General features: G+C 33.7%; 1 protein-coding gene across 2 annotated transcripts in view; it reads left to right on the top strand.

The window, feature by feature from the left end:
- The first annotated feature begins 1,879 nt into the window (after positions 1 to 1,879).
- LOC143251123 (uncharacterized) overlaps positions 1,880 to 21,816 on the top strand; it is a 29,002-nt gene continuing 9,065 nt past the window's right edge. The window contains exons 1-4 of one of the 2 annotated variants that reach the window (XM_076502494.1): positions 1,880 to 2,276; positions 3,819 to 3,938; positions 6,791 to 6,893; positions 14,583 to 14,748. In XM_076502494.1, coding sequence (XP_076358609.1) covers positions 1,880 to 2,276; positions 3,819 to 3,938; positions 6,791 to 6,893; positions 14,583 to 14,748 — 786 coding nt within the window. The remainder of the gene's footprint in view (positions 2,277 to 3,818; positions 3,939 to 6,790; positions 6,894 to 14,582; positions 14,749 to 21,816) is intronic. The other variant, XM_076502495.1, reaches the window with a different exon arrangement.

Raw genomic sequence — 21,816 nt, forward strand, 5'->3', positions numbered from 1 at the left:
AACTAACAGTATATTGTTTAACAATAACACACATATATGTATGCTTTATGACCATCAGCGCAAGGCCGTTTCTTATTAGAAAATGCGTTTTATCATTTGAATGTTGTCGTAAGACTATACGCGAAAACTGTTTTCTGACAAATCTGATAATGACTTAAGTGTGTGTGTTTGTTCACATATGTGTGTATATACATGTATTTATTTAATAACACTGCACAACAAAGTTTTTGCTTCTTGAACACTGTTGGGTGTTCCTTATAGATTTTTGGCTGCTGATCACGAAAATCACATCCAAATTTGCCCATCACGTACCGTTTCATCGAAATCTTCAGTTTTCACCTGGACGTTGAGACAATGGAAAAACGATATCAGGGCAACTGGAATCGGTCAGTGCTTGCTGACTACTGTTGGACAATGTAACGTGATGCACCGGACATTGAATACAAACGAAAATCAGGAGCAAAACACTTTTAATTATGTTGAACTTAATGGCGTATTAAAAACATAAACGCAATTACGTACGTTATTGCCAGTAAACAGTTAACTGTCTATTTCTCAGAGTTCATACGTGATGAAGCAAAACCGAAACTATATTTGTGCATACCCACCAGGTACCTGTCACAATCAGCAGAAACTTTTCAGGAAGCAAAACTTTTCAAAAAAAATTGTTGTGCAGTGATATTTATGTATTTATTGTGTGTGTACATATATATATGTACTCACGTATATATCTGTAAGAATGTTTTAATTTATATATGTGCCGAAGAAGTTTATTTCAAATTAGAAACTTTACACAATACATTTTTTTTTACAAAAAGTAACATAGAATCACGAACAAATTAGTCAGTTACTGTAATACGAGCACTTCATTCATTCGAGATTTACAAGCAAAAGTATTACCATGGTAAATTTTAGTTATATTGTATAACTTTATATCACTTAAGAGTTTAAGAATATTGCTTCATGGGAAATAACGGTCCTAAAAATCTATTATTTTTTACAGCAAAGCCACATCGGGATATCCACCGACGTGGATCGAACCCCTAATTTTTAACGTTATAAATATATAGTACCAGTAGAAGAATAAAAATAATGGAAAAATTATATAAAATTACGTCAACAAAAATGTTTCGAAAGGTAAACTTTAATGGCATCTCTTCAGTTATTATGTGGCCTAGTGGTTAAGGCACTCAACTCGTAATCCGAGGGTCGCGGGTTCGCGCCCGCGTCGCGCAGAACATGCTCACCCTCCCAGCCGTGGGGGTGTATAATGTGACGGTCAATCCCACTATTCGTTGGTAAAGAGTAGCCCAAGAGTTGGCGGTGGGTGGTGATGACTAGCTGCCTTCCCTCTAGTCTTACACTGCTAAATTAGGGACGGCTAGCACAGATAGCCCTCGAGTAGCTTTGTGCGAAATTTCCAAACAAACAAACGGTAAATACAAACAGTATCTTTTGCAACTCAATAAGAATTAATATGCAAAAGTAATCAAAGTTACAAATTGAAATCCGGTGGTTGTAAACTGATGAAATGTCTGAATAAGATAGAGCGACAGTATGCGCTAGTTTTAGTTAAATCACCAGCAATGTTGTAAAAGTTTAGATGTGGAACTAATGTGAACTATGTTCAAATGTATAGATAATTTAGCACGCCATCTAACGAACACTTGAGGATGTTATATCATGGCCTTGTGTCTGCAAGTCAGATTTATTACCTTCGTCGCATTACAGATAAAGGCAGTTGACGTAATCACTATATTACCTTGGAATTTGACAACAGAGAGGTTTTACTTGTAACAAATCAGCGTTTATCAAGTAACTTTTTTCATTTGAAACCCGGTGAAGTGAAGTGGTCAGGCAGTTGTTGAAAGTTACTCCAATGAAGTTTCATTGTTTATTTCTTTACCACAAAATATCTATAATCATACTTAGCACCATATTTTTCGTATCTAGTGCACTGTTACAGAACGCGTCTCCCGGTTACTCAACGTCAAAATATAGTGTTATGAATCGTCACTCGGTTTGGCCCACGTGGAAAAAAACACGAGATGGAGACTTTCCAACTAAAGACATTTTAATGATCGGTCACAATGAGATTAAATCAATGTTTGGACGTAAACCTGAAAACGAAAGAACAAAAGACGTTAGTTCTTACATGATATGGACCACAGAAGCTGAGATTCAAAAGGTATCTGCGAAAAGGCTTAACTATGTGACAAGAGGAAGTCATGCTGCGACCACTGCCCGAAATAAGATGAAATTCATCTCGTTGTCAGGTAGTTTTATTACATTTTATTCTCTCTATGAATAGCAAGTATTACAGTACTAATTAAACGGCCCAGCGTGGCCAGGTCGTTAAGGCACTCGACTCGTAATCCGGGGGTCGCGGGTTCGACTCCCCGTCACACCAAACATGCTCGCCCTTTCAGCCGTTGGGGCGTTAGAATGTTACGGTCAATCCCACTATTCGTTGATAAAAGAGTAACCCAAGAGTTGGCGGTGAGTGGGGGTGACTAGCTGTCTGCCCTTTAGTCTACAAAATTAGAGACGGCTGGCGCAGATAGCCCTCGTGTAGCTTTGCGCGAAATTCAAACAAAAACTAATTAAATATTGTTTCTCTTAAATATTTTCGTATTTCAACAAATGATGAAATAAGCTTTTTAATCTAAAAATGTCCTTACAAAATCTTTTTATTTTAATTAATTTAGGACCATAGTTGGGTTTAACCAGCTGGTTAAGGATTGAAAGTTATTAATTCGTAGCTGCGAGAAGCTGATGTATACTTTAGGCTTTATGGCCATTAAAACTGTTTCAGCCAATCTCGTCATTAGATGGAGTAGCTGAAGAGGCGGCTGATACTGCTCATGGTTAGATCTCCCTCTAGACAACCGTTATAAGTTAGAGGTGGGTTTATTTGAACCTTATGGTTATTTGGTGTGATAATTTAATCAAAGTACCATAAATTTGTGTTTCTGACTAAAATTATTATATATTTTGGGTTCAAACGTTACACATTCTATTCACATAGCAAGCCGAGAATTTAGAGCATGGCAGTCGGAGCAGACTATGAAATCTGAACACATACGCCGGTTTGCAAACCACACTCCAAAATCTTTGTGTTAGTAATAACAGTACTATGACGGTGGTACTTTCTTAAAACAAAATAACACGTACAGGACTCGTATACAATTTTTAGTATATTTATAGCTTTATGACGAAGCGTAAGCTATCCGTATTAAGCAAACTTTATGATATGTTACGCATACAAAGCAGCCTCCCAAATAATGTTCACGCAGACAGCAGACATTCTGATAAGTTTACGTACGAAAAAGATTTCACGATTACTTACACGTATGAAACACACTTGATGATAAATTACACAAACCAAGCAGACTTCCTGATAAGTTAAAGATACGAAATAGACTCTGATAAGTTACACGTATTTAGCAGGATTCCTGGTAAGTTACTTCCATGAAACATACTTTCTGCTAAGTGTACATGTTAAGCAAACTTTCTGATAGCGTACTGGTATATATTTTTACATCTAAGTTGTTACAGGTGTTTAGGTTTGTGATAATTAACAAAGTTAAGACTCAACATTAACTGTACTATTTCACTATAAACACGATGCATGAAACTAATGAAAGTTCTGTTTTCAATCCTACTCTGTTGATTTTAACATGTTAATACAAAACTGTACGTAGTAAATACAGTTATAAAAGGTTACATCTTCACCTCAGTCACGTGTCTTTTTGTTTACAAATACATTGTTTATTACTTCCCCATTTCCTTATTGTCTCTTGGATTTTTATTAACAGGTGAACTTAACGAGACCTGTGGCCCTAACAAACGTTGTTCTGTTAATTATACCTACTGCTTAGAAGGAAGATGCCGGTGTCTCAGTGGCTTCACGCAAAACAAACAACAATGTGTAAAGGGTAATATTTTCTGTTGTTGAAAGTCACAGTGGCCGTATCTAAACAAACCAATAACGTATAAAGGATAATATTTTATATTGTTGAAAGTCACAGTGGCTATATCTAAACAAACCAATAACGTATAAAGGATAATATTTTATATTGTTGAAAGTCACAGTGGCTATATCTAAACAAACCAATAACCTATAAAGGATAATATTTTATATTGTTGAAAGTCACAGTGGCTATATCTAAACAAACCAATAACGTATAAAGGATAATATTTTCTGTTGTTAAAAGTCACAGTGGCTATATCTAAACAAACCAATAACCTATAAAGGATAATATTTTATATTGTTGAAAGTCACAGTGGCTATATCTAAACAAACCAATAACCTATAAAGGATAATATTTTATATTGTTGAAAGTCACAGTGGCTATATCTAAACAAACCAATAACGTATAAAGGATAATATTTTATATTGTTGAAAGTCACAGTGGCTCTATCTAAACAAACCAATAACCTATAAAGGATAATATTTTATATTGTTGAAAGTCACAGTGGCTATATCTAAACAAACCAATAACCTATAAAGGATAATATTTTATATTGTTGAAAGTCACAGTGGCTATATCTAAACAAACCAATAACGTATAAAGGATAATATTTTCTGTTGTTAAAAGTCACAGTGGCTATATCTAAACAAACCAATAACGTATAAAGGATAATATTTTATATTGTTAAAAGTCACAGTGGCTATATCTAAACAAACCAATAACGTATAAAGGATAATATTTTCTGTTGTTGAAAGTCACAGTGGCTATATCTAAACAAACCAATAACGTATAAAGTATAACATTTTCTATTGTTGAAAGTCACAGTTGTTATATCTAAACAAACCAATAACGTATAAAGGATAATATATTCTGCTGTTGAAAGTCACAGTGGCCGTATCTAAACAAACCAATAACGTATAAACGATAATATTTTCTGTTGTTGAAAGTCACAGTGGCTATATCTAAACAAACCAATAACGTATAAAGTATAACATTTTCTATTGTTGAAAGTCACAGTTGTTATATCTAAACAAACCAATAACGTATAAAGGATAATATATTCTGCTGTTGAAAGTCACAGTGGCCGTATCTAAACAAACCAATAACGTATAAACGATAATATTTTCTGTTGTTGAAAGTCACAGTGGCTATATCTAAACAAACCAATAACCTATAAAGGATAATATATTCTGATGTTGAAATTCACAGTGGCTATATCTAAACGAACCAATAACGTATAAAGGATAATATTTTCTGTTGTTAAAAGTCACAGTGACTATATCTAAACAAACCAATAACGTATAAAGGATAATATTTTCTGTTGTTGAAAGTCACAGTGGCTATATCTAAACAAACCAATAACGTATAAAGGATAATATTTTCTGTTGTTGAAAGTCACAGTGGCTATATCAAAACAAACCAATAACGTATAAAGGATAATATATTCTGCTGTTGAAAGTCACAGTGGCCGTATCTAAACAAACCAATAACGTATAAAGGATAATATTTTCTGTTGTTGAAAGTCACAGTGGCTATATCTAAACAAACCAATAACGTATAAAGGATAATATTTTCTGTTGTTGAAAGTCACAGTGGCTATATCTGAACAAACCAACAATGTATAAAAATGATATTTTATCTTTTGAAATCACAATAGTTAAACCTTAAAATCCATTTATATATGAATGGTGATTTTGTATTGTTGAAAGTCACAGAGATTTTACCCTAAAACCAATTTTATATAAATTATAGATTTTTATATTGTTGAAAATGAAAAGTAGCTATACTTAAGGGAACTAGCAAAAAAAAACAAAGATTGTATACAAAGTAAAACTTTATGTTATTCGGCACTTCAGTGGTTGTACACAAAGAAACAGAATGTTTAAAATTTATAAGTATATATTATTCAAGGTCGCAGTATCGTTACACAAAGAAAGGAAAATATTTGAAAGACAGCTTTTTCTATTGTTCAGAACCGTAGTGGCTATTCCTAAAGAAACAATATTGTTTAAAGAAAGAACGAACAGGATGAGCAGGGGTTATAATTGTTCTGTATCGCATTTCTGAAAATTTTAATTTTCACCTAAGCTACTTTTATTTCAAAATTATTTTTCTCACTGTTATTAATCTCTATAAGAATTGCTTTGTTTGTATATCAACATAGAATTAACCCCTTCTCTAAGCCTAAGTATCTAATAAATTCAAAGGAACTTTTTGTTTGTATTAGACCACTGTTTATTTCATTATTATTTTCATTTTCACCATAAATGGAGTTTAGGTTGTAGAAAAATATTCGAGAATAGAATATGGAGACTCATCCGAACTTGAGTGTTCTGGAATATTTTATTTGTTCACCTGAGCCTGAGCAACTCATAAGTTGAAAGTTATATTTGTAACTATGACCAGGTGAATCTAATATGAACTCAATGAACTGATTAGAGAGAAGACAGATAAAGATTAACAAATAAAGTGAAAAATACAAGGAGGAAGTAAAGGAAAAATGTAAACAGAAATAACGAATAAATGAAACGAGAAAGTTTTATTTTGGGTTATAGACAAAATGAAGGATCGAAGTATGGACAGAGGAAATTTCACACAAAAGTAAATAATTGGGACAGTCAGAAATTACGAAACAGGGGTGGAAGATAATAAATGTATGTGGGGAAGAGAAATAATTAAAGAAAATGAGGAAAATGAATTAGGTGAGAAAATTAACAGAAACAATTGTGAAAACAATAAAGAAAGCTAAATTACGAATTATGTATGATAGAATTTTTACAGTCAGTGTTCTTATTATGTTAGTATATACTTTCCAGAATATACAGAAGAAGAGAACAAAAGGATTAAAACCGTAATGATTGGTGTGGTTATTCTACTCTGTTCTTTGCTGGTCTGTCTGTTTGCTTACTTATGTAAAACGTAAGTACTTAATTTGCACTTAATACTTATAATATTAAAAGTAATTTATTAGAGAATATAACATTGTTAATAGCTGCAAGAAACATGATATTTTTTAATTTTAAAAATAAATTAAATTTTAAAAGTTAACTCCAATAATCTTGTGAATCGTTTAATATTTTCCAAGTCAAAACTAATAATCCCAGTAGTTTATAATTCACCATTGAACATTGCTTTAATATTAACTGATGTAATTCATCTGATTGAGATAAAAAATGCAATTGCTATAGTTCTTTAACGAGAATGTTTTTTTTTTCTTAATTATCCCCTATGTTCTATTAACTGTGAATTTAAACAATGAGTTGATTTGAATACCAGTTAATCTGCGTTTATCATTTTATAACAATGCAAGTTTACGAACGCTCTGAAGATAAATAAGCAGCAATGCGTTATAATTTATCTTCAGTGCGTCAATATTGTTGAATAAAATATTATGAAACAATAAAAGTAGACAAATTGTACAACATTAATTCAATTCTTAATCTGGAAATTAAAAAAAATAAACTGTTAAGATATCGATTACGTAGACTAAACACGTCTTCATAGGAACTTACATAATAATTAATATTAGCTTGCGATAAGAGAAAGCTATGTACTCAGAGTGAAGATGATAATCACCAAGTAATAAGTCTAGCCAATAAGATATTCCTTTCTTTCCACTTAAAGAAATTAGAAAGCTTTGTTTCATCAGTTCGCTATTCTCGCTGTTAACGATTTTTTATAACCTGGTTTGCCATTGTTTAGAATTAATTGTTTGTTTGTTTTTTGAATTTCGCGAAAGCTACTCGAGGGCTATCTGTGCTAGCCGTCCCTAATTTAGCAGTGTAAGGCTAGAGGGAAGGCAGCTAGTCATCACCACCCACCGCCAACTCTTGGGCTACTCTTTTATCAACGAATAGTGGGATTGACAGTCACATTATAACGCCCCCACGGCTGAAAGGGCGAGCATGTTTGGCGCGACGGGGATGCGAACCCGCGACCCTAAGATTACGAGTCGCACGCCTTAACACGCTTGGCCATGCCGGGCCCGCTTAGAATTAATATCGTATGACACTAGTAAGGCTAAATTAACTTGATGAAAGAAAAATTATTAACAAAGCTTCCACGAGCCAGGATTTTGCAAAACCTAATTATTCGAGTCATTCCGGATCGATTTTGTATTGTCTAACAGTTTTACCAAAACCAGATTAGACAACAAAACAGGCGATTTCCGTACCCTTTGTGAAAACCGGATCCAAAACTGGCCATAAAATAGATATCTAAATATTGTCAACATTCAGTGAGTGAGTGTACTGATCTTGTATTGCTAAAGTAACGTTGATACAGTAAAACAAGACAACTGATTGTAAGTGTGAAGTATGCGTGGTACTTGTGTGAAAATACTTTCGATGTCAGTGTAGATGCAACGGTCTAAACCCAGTGGTCAAAATGGCACGAAATGCAGTTGTGAAACAGCCACAAAACAAATTAAAGACACGAAGAAATAAAAAGTAAGGATTGATTACACTACTCCATTGAAGAGTGATAAAGATGGCGATACTTCTGAGGATCTTTGGACTTCGTGACACAAAGGAAACGACGCAGATCATCCAAGACCTTAAGTGTGAAAGTAAGGTGTTGTTGTAGTACTCCAACAGGGGGGAAAGATGTCTATTCAATCCAATAGTTCATTGGCATCGAATCCACAGCAACGTCAAACTTTCTAAACGAAGGAGCTAGACAGGAGGCATCAAGATTAAGTGTTCCTAACAAGAACAATCGATCACTTGTGTTCTGCAAGACTTTATTAATGATTCTATACCCCATGTTACTCCCAGGAGATCCAGATGGTCTTACGAACGTAATTGAAAACATTTCTAAGCAATCTGATAATACAAAACTATTCTCATCTGCCAGTGATGTGCAACATGTTCTGCCAGAGAAATATATTCAGAGAAAAGTTATACTTGTGGAGTTGTGTTGTTTGATGACATTCAGAGAGGCGAAAGAGAGATTGAAGATTAGAGTACAATTTTTTGAAACAGCTAGATGGCACTTTCGTCAATTGAAGTTTGGGTTTCGGCTAGAACCTACAGTACAATCTGTCCACCATTACTGTAAGTGAGCTGCACTGAAAGCTGTAGAGTGCCATTGGTCAAGGTGATAATAATTATTCCACTGATGTCAAGGTCAAGACGTTTGTCTTCAGAGTAGATGCAAAAAGCAAGAATCCAACAAACTATACTTGATCTTAGTCAAGAATCCAACAAACTGTACTTGATCTTAGTCAAGAATCCAACAAACTGTACTTGATCTTAGTCAAGAAACCAACAAACTGTACTTGATCTTAGTCAAGAATCCAACAAACTGTACTTGATCTTAGTCAAGAATCCAACAAACTGTACTTGATCTTAGTCAAGAATCCAACAAACTATACTTGATCTTAGTCAAGAATCCAACAAACTGTACTTGATCTTAGTCAAGAATCCAACAAACTGTACTTGATCTTAGTCAAGAATCCAACAAACTATACTTGATCTTAGTCAAGAAACCAACAAACTATACTTGATCTTAGTCAAGAAACCAACAAACTGTACTTGATCTTAGTCAAGAAACCAACAAACTATACTTGATCTTAGTCAAGAAGCCAACAAACTATACTTGATCTTAGTCAAGAAACCAACAAACTATACTTGATCTTAGTCAAGAATCCAACAAACTATACTTGATCTTAGTCAAGAATCCAACAAACTGTACTTGATCTTAGTCAAGAAACCAACAAACTGTACTTGATCTTAGTCAAGAATCCAACAAACTGTACTTGATCTTAGTCAAGAAACCAACAAACTGTACTTGATCTTAGTCAAGAATCCAACAAACTGTACTTGATCTTAGTCAAGAATCCAACAAACTGTACTTGATCTTAGTCAAGAAACCAACAAACTGTACTTGATCTTAGTCAAGAATCCAACAAACTGTACTTGATCTTAGTCAAGAAACTAACAAACTGTACTTGATCTTAGTCAAGAAACCAACAAACTGTACTTGATCTTAGTCAAGAATCCAACAAACTGTACTTGATCTTAGTCAAGAAACCAACAAACTGTGCTTGATCTTAGTCAAGAATCCAACAAACTATACTTGATCTTAGTCAAGAAACCAACAAACTATACTTGATCTCAGTCAAGAAACCCACAAACTATACTTGATCTTAGTCAAGAATCCAAAAAACTGTACTTGATCTTAGTCAAGAAACCAACAAACTGTACTTGATCTTAGTCAAGAAACCAACAAACTGTACTTGATCTTAGTCAAGAAACCAACAAACTATACTTGATCTTAGTCAAGAAACCAACAAACTATACTTGATCTTAGTCAAGAAACCAACAAACTATACTTGATCTTAGTCAAGAAACCAACAAACTATACTTGATCTTAGTCAAGAAACCAACAAACTATACTTGATCTTAGTCAAGAATCCAACAAACTATACTTGATCTTAGTCAAGAATCCAACAAACTGTACTTGATCTTAGTCAAGAAACCAACAAACTATACTTGATCTTAGTCAAGAAACCAACAAACTATACTTGATCTTAGTCAAGAATCCAACAAACTATACTTGATCTTAGTCAAGAATCCAACAAACTGTACTTGATCTTAGTCAAGAAACCAACAAACTGTACTTGATCTTAGTCAAGAATCCAACAAACTGTACTTGATCTTAGTCAAGAAACCAACAAACTGTACTTGATCTTAGTCAAGAATCCAACAAACTGTACTTGATCTTAGTCAAGAAACTAACAAACTGTACTTGATCTTAGTCAAGAAACCAACAAACTGTACTTGATCTTAGTCAAGAATCCAACAAACTATACTTGATCTTAGTCAAGAAACCAACAAACTATACTTGATCTCAGTCAAGAAACCAACAAACTATACTTGATCTTAGTCAAGAATCCAAAAAACTGTACTTGATCTTAGTCAAGAAACCAACAAACTGTACTTGATCTTAGTCAAGAAACCAACAAACTGTACTTGATCTTAGTCAAGAAAGCAACAAACTGTACTTGATCTTAGTCAAGAATCCAACAAACTGTACTTGATCTTAGTCAAGAAACCAACAAACTATACTTGATCTTAGTCAAGAATCCAACAAACTGTACTTGATCTTAGTCAAGAAACCAACAAACTGTACTTGATCTTAGTCAAGAAACCAAGTGTGTAAGTCAACAACTTAACACTACATGCACTTCTAACTTTACTACTGTATACTAGGGAAAACAAAAACTTACGACAGTGTCATTAAATCTGCGAAATTTGTCGTAAAACTGTGTGTGGAATTTAAGATCAACCTGAAAATGCTAAAAATATGATTGCAGCTCATTTCATATTAACGTCTGCCATAAAGATCAAATCCTGTTAAAAATGATTGAATTACGGAGAGTTTATCTTAGTTTATTCGAACAAATTGCGTATTCTAACGCAGTGTAATGTCGCCCGAAATGCTAGAGGTGGTGCTATGAACGACATGTTTAACACCTTGATGTGTGCTTCACAGCGAATTCTTACCATTAGGCAGTACAATTCCGTTACGATTATAATTATGATTGAGTAAATACAAGAAAAGCCTTTCCAAAGAAAAAAATTCATTCATCGAGAGCACTTAGATCAGCGACGACTTCTTTCGTGAACCAATCAATACGAAAGAAATCTTTCCGACTTAAAAAATAAACATTTAATTAATTCTGGATATTGTTCCAGCCACAAGATAATAAATAAGGATATCAAAGTTATGATAAAGTTTATTTATAAACGAACGTTCACGAGCTTCCAGTCACATGTTAAATCTAACTGTAATTCTCAGTAGAAGGATGGATGAAGAGACTAGAATCACAGATCCCCGACCACACATACATACCACGTTCTTCAACACAGATCCATGGTGGTTTAGCTTTAATCTGTTTAGCTGTAGTCTTTAAAGCCGAAGTACACGAACAGAAGTTTGTTTCTTATAAAAGGCTAAAACGGAATATATAACACTATAGTTTGGTGTTATAAAATATATACACATACTATACAAACCGTAAAGAGCTAACACTATAGTTTGGTGTTATAAAATATATACACATACTATACAAACCGTAAAGAGCTAACACTATAGTTTGGTGTTATAAAATATATACACATACTATACAAACCGTAAAGAGCTAACACTATAGTTTGGTGTTATAAAATATATACACATACTATACAAACCGTAAAGAGCTAACACTATAGTTTGGTGTTATAAAATATATACACATACTATACAAACCGTAAGACTAACACTATAGTTTGGTGTTATAAAATATATACACATACTATACAAACCGTAAAGAGCTAACACTATAGTTTGGTGTTATAAAATATACACACATACCATACAAACCGTAAAGAGCTAACACTATAGTTTGGTGTTATAAAATATATACACATACTATACAAACCGTAAAGAGCTAACACTATAGTGTGGTGTTATAAAATATGTACACATACTATACAAACCGTAAAGAGCTAACACTATAGTTTGGTGTTATAAAATATATACACATACTATACAAACCGTAAAAAGCTAACACTATAGTTTGGTGTTATAAAATATATACACATACTATACAAACCGTAAAGAGCTAACACTATAGTTTGGTGTTATAAAATATATACACATACTATACAAACCGTAAAGAGCTAACACTATAGTTTGGTGTTATAAAATATGTACACATACTATACAAACCGTAAAGAGCTAACACTATAGTTTGGTGTTATAAAATATATACACATACTATACAAACCGTAAAGAGCTAACACTATAGTTTGGTGTTATAAAATATGTACACATACTATACAAACCGTAAAGAGCTAACACTATAGTTTGGTGTTATAAAATATATACACATACTATACAAACCGTAAAGAGCTAACACTATAGTTTGGTGTTATAAAATATGTACACATACTATACAAACCGTAAAGAGCTAACACTATAGTTTGGTGTTATAAAATATATACACATACTATACAAACCGTAAAGAGCTAACACTATAGTTTGGTGTTATAAAATATATACACATACTATACAAACCGTAAAGAGCTAACACTATAGTTTGGTGTTATAAAATATATACAGATACTATACAAACCGTAAAGAGCTAACACTATAGTTTGGTGTTATAAAATCTCAAGCGCTCTATTGAGTTAGCAGGAAGGGGCACGAATATTCTAGATCCTGTGCAGAGTTTGTCCAATGTGTGGCCTAAGGCTAACTTCATTTCCCTTTGCAGAAAGCCAGCTAAATAGGGGGATAGGTGTACAGATCATGTCTCCGAACATGTGGATGGTGTTGACTGAGTTCCCTTCATCTGTTTTACTACTTCAGCATTAGTTGTGGCTCGAGTAGTTTTATATAAATTAAATAAATTTTCGTTTTCAGAAGGTTTTGAAGGCCCGGCATGGCCAAGTGGATAAGGTACTCGACTCGTAATCTGAGTGTGGTGGGTTCGAATCCCCGTCACACCAAACATGCTCGCCCTTTCAGCCGTGGGGGCGTTATAATGTTACGGTCAATCCCACTATTCGTTTGTAAAGAGTAGCCCAAAAGTTGGCGGTAGGTGGTGATGACTATCTGCCTTCCCTCTAGCCTTACACAGCTAAATTAGAGACGGCTAGCGCATACAGCCCTTGTGTAGCTTTTCGGGAAATTCACAAACCGAAAGTTTTGGTTGTGAATAGTGTTATTTTCAGACAATACTCATCGGTGAGTGGTACAACAGGTTTGCTTTGAATTTTGCACAAAGCTACACGAGGGCTATTTGCGCTATCGTCCCTAATTTACCAACGAAAGGCAACAGGGAAGGTCACTATTCATTTCCACCTACCGGCAACTCTTGAGTACTATTTTACCAACGAATAATAGAATTTACCGTCACATTATAACGTCCCATGTATTCTGGGGTCTTATGAGTAGCGCTGAATGATGGCAATGTTTGTTTTGTTATTTTAGTGCAAAACTACACTGTGGAATAGGTGCACTCTATCCAAAACGGAAGCAAGTTCGTAAACTTATTGCTGACCTACCTTGTGATAGAGACTGCACTGAAGCTGGAACATATAAAATATGATTAGACTTTTGTATAAATATACACTACACATAATACGGTTAAACTTCTGTATAAATACACAATATACATAATACGATTCAAAGTTATTATTTAGTGCTATCGTATCACCTTTTAAATGCTACAAAATCTCTAACACCCACTTGTTACAAACAAGTTGTCAATAAATAATTATACGGCGCTCTGTAGTGGTTTTGTGAAAATGCGCAACAAAATGTTTAATACTCATTATGATACAACCAAAATAACGCTAATATCATAAGCGTAAATCTGTTTAGCAACTGTTAGATTTGAATTCCATGATGTCATTTTGACTCAAGTAATATACACTAATTGTTTTGAAAGTTGAATTGAATGTTCTTTCAAGTTTATTTTTGGAATTTCTTACAATATTCTATAAATTTTAAATAGTATAAATTAATATAATATGGTATTAAGTAGCCTTACGATATGCTGTAACACATTATGAAATATTTAACCTTTAGCGTGATGTGTTACATATTTTTCAACAGACCCTTGCGAAAATGCATGCTTCCGGAGACACAAGAAGTATCAGAACACATTCCAGAATCAATACCACATACAGATAATCACTTAATGCATTGCGCCATCTGGTGTCAAACCAAGCCCCCTACGTATGATGAAGCTGTGACAAATAACCAGTTTCCCTTGCGAAAGGTAATGTAATAGTATAATTTTATGTTTGTACTTTTTGTGTGTGTCGTCATGAAAATCCTGAAAATTTTATTGTTTGTGCACACAGTCTTACAGATAAGTACCAGTTTAAGCTTTAGGCTTAAGGCTTGTTTGTTTTTCAACTACGATACCCAAAAATTTAAGAAGTACGAGAGCAGATCGGGACATTAACATTTACATTCAACAATTCAGTTACGGACTCGCCTTACCCTTAATTACTGAAAGTGAAAAACGTTTATTTTCCGTTTTATCGTATTACAAATCATCTCCAATATAACAAAAAACTTTAATCACTGCTATTCATATTTAACAATTAAGAACTGTAATAAGAGTTTTTGCCAACTTCTAAAAATGGCATTTTGATAATTATCTAGCTAAACACAACAAATGCTGTTCAGTTATTTCCTTACTGGGGTAGCTACATTTTAACAAGAACGTTAGATATATCTTGGGTATGTGTGTGTGTATGATGTGTGTATGTTATTCCAACTTTTCTCAAACTTATCGTGAAACTAAATTTATTTCATATTCTTTAAGTTGTGTTACCACGTCCATCAGGATACAAGGGTTATTTTTACACTATAAGTTGCATATTAAAAGTAAATTCAGTCTGGAAACTCCCTAAAAGGATTGTTTTTGTGTGTATACTTTAGAGACAAATTTTATTTTGTTAATTGATACGTTTTTAAGTGAAATACAGCATCCTTAAGTCTCCATACTAGCTAGTACTAACGTCTACCTGCTGGAATATATCAGTAAAGCCACAATCTCACCATTATTTAGTAAGCAGTTGCCAACCTTTTCTGGCTCTGTTCTTACCTTTCTGTGTTTAGCTTGAGATACGAACGATTTTGCCTGCGATTCGGTAAGGAAGGTCGAAGCATCACGATAGTCAGCAGTAAGATGAGCAGACAGAAACATTTTGAAAGCAGCTACTGACGTAATATTGAATTGGGCTTGATACACAACATCTGTTTAGATGTTTCTAAACGTTCCCTGAATATCTCTTGTGTGTCATTTGGAGACTTCCAGGCTTCTTGTGATTGGCCCTGAAGCTCGTGATGTGCTGACGTATTTCAGTCACATTCCACTTCAAACCACTTTTCGTAGCCCCAGTGCTAAAAGTGTGTGGGGAATGCCATCTTATTGGTCAATTTTTTTTGTGAAAAAATTGCAGTTCAAACTGAGAACAAGCGGATTGGATAATTTCTTTCAACAAAAATGTCCCCCACTAACTCGAGAAGGGACTTCTAACAAGGAAATGTTCGTTTTGCTCAGCAAAATTATGAATATTTTAGAGAACATTATCAAAAATGAAAGCCAGTCATACAAATTTACTTCACCCACAACTAATGTGTAAGAGGTTCATGCAAAATATTTTATATGTGATATTTTTTCTATACTACTGGAAATTAAAAAAAAATAAATTAAAAGATTTAAATTTCAAAAGGTCTAAAATTTGTATGATATAAAATCTTACAATTCAAGCAAGCAAAAATTGTCCGTCTTACCATCTCGAATTTTTTGTTGTTTTTGTTTGTTTTTTTGCAGTGCTCGCTGGTAAAGTGAGGTTCCCAGGGTTTGTCTTGATCCCTAATATACCTTGTGGGTTTCACACATTTTAGCAGATGCTGTCACACAGTACTTATTCGCTCTTGTCTTGATAAATTGGCCACATACTTAGCAGAATGCGTCTGGAGAATGCTTACGGCTTCCTCATGCCATCTCTGATAAAATCAGATAGGTCTTTGTGTTCACTTAGGCAGCTAGAACTAAATAAAAGTGGTGAGTGGTGAGCCCCTGTATATATATTATTATGGAACTTCCTAGAAAATTCTAAAACGTTCTTGAAAATTCTCGTAAGCTCTACAACATTCTAGAAAGTCCTTGAAACTTTTTGTAAGTTCGAGAAAATTCTCTGTCAGATACTAAGCACTAAATATACCTGGAATGTTCTAGAAAACGGGTAAATTTGAAAATTTCATTACTGAGGTCACAAAAGCAAAGGTTAAAGAGATAAATAGGTCTTTTCCATTTACTTTAGGCATAAGCAATTGGGAAATAACACTTTCTGCCCAGGAACAAGAAAAAGTAAAAAATTTGTTACATAGTGTAATTTGTAAAAATAATACTTAAGATGCAGTTTCTAAGAGGGCTGAGAAATTGATAATTTGTATAAAGAATTCTTAATACCTAGTTTCTAAGAGGGCTGATAAACTGATAATTTGTATAAAGAATTCTTAATACCTAGTTTCTAAGAGGGCTTATAAACTGTAATTGGTAAAAAGAATTCTTAATACCTAGTTTCTAAGAGGGCTGAGAAACTGATAATTTGTATAAAGAATTCGTAATACCTAATTTATAAAAGGGCTGAGAAATTGATAATTTGCAAAAAGAATTCTTAATACCTAGTTTCTAAGAGGGCTGAGAAATTGATAATTTGGAAAAGGAATTCTTAATACCTAGTTTCCAAGAAGGCTGATAAACTGATAATTTGCAAAAAGAATTCTTAATACCTAGTTTCTAAGAGGGCTGAGAAATTGATAATTTGGAAAAGGAATTCTTAATACCTAGTTTCCAAGAAGGCTGATAAACTGATAATTTGCAAAAGGAATTCTTAATATTCAGTTTCTAAGAGGGCTAAGAAATTGATAATTTGTAAAAAGAATTATTAAGATCCATTGACTAAGGGGGCTGGGAAACTAATAATTTGTAAAAAAGAATTCTTGCACTAGAATTTCGGTCTGTGTTTTAAGTTCCAACATTTTATCCTTTGCTCTAGGAATTCTTCTGTTGTGTTTTTTTGGAGGGGGGGGAGGTTCATGAACTCCCGAATTATACGTTGTTCTTATAATGCTTCAAACTGCTTAACTTGTGCATAAAATCCTTGTTTATTTGCACAACCACATATGAATATATACATATGTATCTTAGATCATATAATTTAGCATTTTCATAGCTGTATTGAAGATGAAGTGTTTTCATACTCAGATTCAATGAAGTTATCCCTTTTTACCTTATTAAATAATGTGTAAATAAATGCATGAAAATAGGATACAAATGAATACGTTAAAAGGATAAAATGTACCTTAACAATAGAAGAATCTGCAAATATAATATCCGATCCATATTTCTATAGGGATCACTCAGTGTTGTTACCATGTTTAATCCATTCTATAGGGATCACTTAGTTTTATTCTTAGGTTTAATCCGTGTTTCTGTAGGGATCACTTAGTTTTATTATCAGGTTTAATCCGTGTTTCTGTAGGGATCACTTAGTTTTATTCTTAGGCTTAATCCGTGTTTCTGTAGGGATCACTTAGTTTCATTACCAGGTTTAATCCGTGTTTCTGTAGGGATCATTCGGTTTTATTACCAGGTTTAATCCGTGTTTCTGTAGGGATCACTTAGTTTCATTACCAGGTTTAATTACCAGGTTTAATCCGTGTTTCTGTAAGGATCACTCAAGTTTTATTGCCAGGTTTAATCCGTGTTTCTGTAGGGATCACTTCGTTTTATTGCCAGGTTTAATCCATGTTTCTGTAAGAATCACTCAGTGTTATTGCCAGGTTTAATCCGTGTTTCTGTAAGAATCACTCAGTTTTATTGCCAGGTTTAATCCGTGTTTCTGTAAGAATCACTCAGTTTTATTATCAGGTTTATTCCGTGTTTCTGTAAGAATCACTCAGTGTTATTATCAGGTTTAATCCGTGTTTCTGTAAGAATCACTCAGTGTTATTGTCAGGTTTATTCCGTGTTTCTGTAAGAATCACTCAGTGTTATTATCAGGTTTAATCCGTGTTTCTATAAGAATCACTCAGTTTTATTACCAGGTTTAATCCGTGTTTCTGTAAGAATCACTCAGTTTTATTATCAGGTTTAATCCGTGTTTCTGTAAGAATCACTCAGTGTTATTGCCAGGTTTAATCCGTGTTTCTGTAAGAATCACTCAGTTTTATTGCCAGGTTTAATCCGTGTTTCTGTAAGAATCACTCAGTTTTATTATCAGGTTTATTCCGTGTTTCTGTAAGAATCACTCAGTGTTATTATCAGGTTTAATCCGTGTTTCTCTAAGAATCACTCAGTTTTATTATCAGGTTTATTCCGTGTTTCTGTAAGGATCACTCAGTGTTATTGTCAGGTTTAATCCGTGTTTCTGTAAGAATCACTCAGTGTTATTGTCAGGTTTATTCCGTGTTTCTGTAAGAATCACCCAGTGTTATTGTCAGGTTTAATCCGTGTTTCTATAAGAATCACTCAGTGTTATTGCCAGGTTTAATCCGTGTTTCTGTAAAAATCACTCAGTGTTATTGCCAGGTTTAATCCGTGTTTCTGTAAGAATCACTCAGTGTTATTGTCAGGTTTAATCCGTGTTTCTGTAAGAATCACTCAGTGTTATTGTCAGGTTTAATCCGTGTTTCTGTAAGAATCACTCAGTGTTATTGTCAGGTTTAATCCGTGTTTCTGTAAGAATCACTCAGTGTTATTGTCAGGTTTAATCCGTGTTTCTGTAAGAATCACTCAGTGTTATTGTCAGGTTTAATCCGTGTTTCTGTAAGAATCACTCAGTGTTATTGTCAGGTTTAATCCGTGTTTCTGTAAGAATCACTCAGTTTTATTGCCAGGTTTAATCCGTGTTTCTGTAAGAATCACTCAGTGTTATTGTCAGGTTTTGCTTCATATAAGAAATAAAAAGCGTAATTAATTAAGTCTAAAGAGCAGATTTGAATATAAATATTATTTTGTTGTAGTTATAGACTTAAACATTTTAAATATCTTTTTCATGTTCGTACAGATGTCACTGTTATCCAATGAGGTGGTTAGGGCGCTGGACACGCACTCTGAGGGTAGGGGGTTCGAATGGTCGTCCCACCAATCAATGCATTCGCACCTCAAGTCGTCGGGTGGTTATAATGTTTTTTTGTTTGTAAAAGAGTAGCCCAAGAGTAGGCGATGAATAGTGATGACTAGCTGTCTTACCTTTTGTCTTACACTGCGAGATTAGGGACGGCTAGCGCAGATAACCCTCTTGTTGCTTTGCACGAAATTAAAAACAAACAACATATTCCCTTCACTCTGATTATAGTAAAGTGATAGTTCACGATTGTATTTAATTATGGACTAGAACTCTCATACTTGTTTCTTATTAATTTATCAATGACTTTACTTCACGTGTGAGAAATATAAACAAGGTATGTGTAGAATCATTAATTACAGCGAGATCGTGTGTAGATCACTGTAACTCAGTGACAAGTGGTAAATTGACTAACAGATGAAACATGATAGCTAGTCTTATCATTTTAAATAGCGTGTCTGCTGAATCATTCAGAAAAATAACGTAGTAGCGTCAGTGTTAGTTATTTGTCAAATTATATACGAGTATAGGTTCACTAGCGTGAGTATAATATTACTAAGAACCCCATAGAGACAATATATATAGATTAGAAGCTGACGCCTGAACCAATAAACAGTCTTTATATGTGTATGAACAAAATCGTGAAGGAAAACATAATGATTAACACGTGTTTCTTCCTCAAGTGGACACTTTCACAGCTTTAGAGTTCTACGATAGTTCTAAATCCATATATCATCTTAATTATGTATTATAATCATGAATAACGTATAACACTTAATAACAAATGTCGTATAATTTCCTATTTTTCAGATAGTGGCTTTAAGATCCGGGGTTCCATTCTCTGTGGTTAATACAGCGGATAACTCAATGTGGTTTTGCTCTTAAACAATCAAACAAAATAGATACATAGCTTCCTGTGTTTACATACTAACCTTTCCACATTCAGTGGGTTGTATCCTGTGTGTGTTATATTTTTCGTGCAACACCTTTATGGCCTTATTACGTGTATTTTATTAAGCTAATACAAGTTAATGGCATACTTTCATATTACACTTTTTTCTCCAGATTGTAAAATAAATACAATTGTTCTGTAAATTTTATCATTTTCATTTAAAGTAAGAAATAATTTGCAGCTCCTGTTTGCTTTCAAAGATAAATTTAATTGCAATCTTTCGTTCACTGATTCTATGAGATAAAGTAGCAAGATTTGAATGACGGCCTTTTACAAAGCACACAATCTACAATACAACTTCAACTTGTATTTTGTCTCATAGATGTGTACTAAAACCTACAACTTCAAGTTTCATTTGTCTTCAAGGATGTACACTATAAAATACAACTTCAACTTGTATTTTGTCTCATAGATGTGTACTAAAACCTACAACTTCAAGTTTCATTTGTCTTCAAGGATGTACACTATAAAATACAACTTCAACTTGTATTTTGTCTCATGGCTGCACACTGTAAAATACAACTTCAACTTGTATTTGTTCTCATGGCTGCACACTATATAATAGAACTTCAACTTTTATTTGTTCTTATAGCTTACACACTATACAATACAGCTTGAATTTGTATTTGTCCTCATGGATGTACACAATAAAATACACCTTGAAGTTGTATTTGCCCTAATGGTTGTATAGTCGTTGTATTTTTCCTCTTGGCTGTACACCATACAATACAACTTCAAATGGTATTTGTAATTATGGCTGTAATTTTATGAATAACAGTTATGTTATGATCCTAACTAGAACTCATTTGTGGCAAGATATTCGCATCAAATGTCTTTCTTTCTGCTGGAACTCAAGTGACGAGAAAGTTACATATGCAATGAATGACATCTCTTGCCAATTATATCTGTCGCTTCCTTGTGGCACAGCGGTTAGTCTGCGGGTTTAAATGCACGTGGTAGGCACAACAAGTAAAGCCCATCGTGTAGCTTTCTGCTTAACTGCAAACAAATTGATCATAGCCATAAAATTACTGTGAGTTGTCGAACAGGTGGAAGCTAGAGAACATAACCAAGTATAAAAGTGCATCGCAATTGACCTCTTAAACATTTATTCATTTCTGTAATACTGAATATGTCCTTTGACAAATGTCCCAGGAAACCTAAAGGAAACTATTCTGTAACGTGAGAGTTTCGATAACCAGAAGTTTATCTTGAGAGTCTAAAAACCAGCACTGGTTCTCGC

This window comes from Tachypleus tridentatus, chromosome 5 (assembly GCF_004210375.1).
Source record: "Tachypleus tridentatus isolate NWPU-2018 chromosome 5, ASM421037v1, whole genome shotgun sequence".
Classification (NCBI taxonomy): domain Eukaryota; kingdom Metazoa; phylum Arthropoda; class Merostomata; order Xiphosura; family Limulidae; genus Tachypleus; species Tachypleus tridentatus.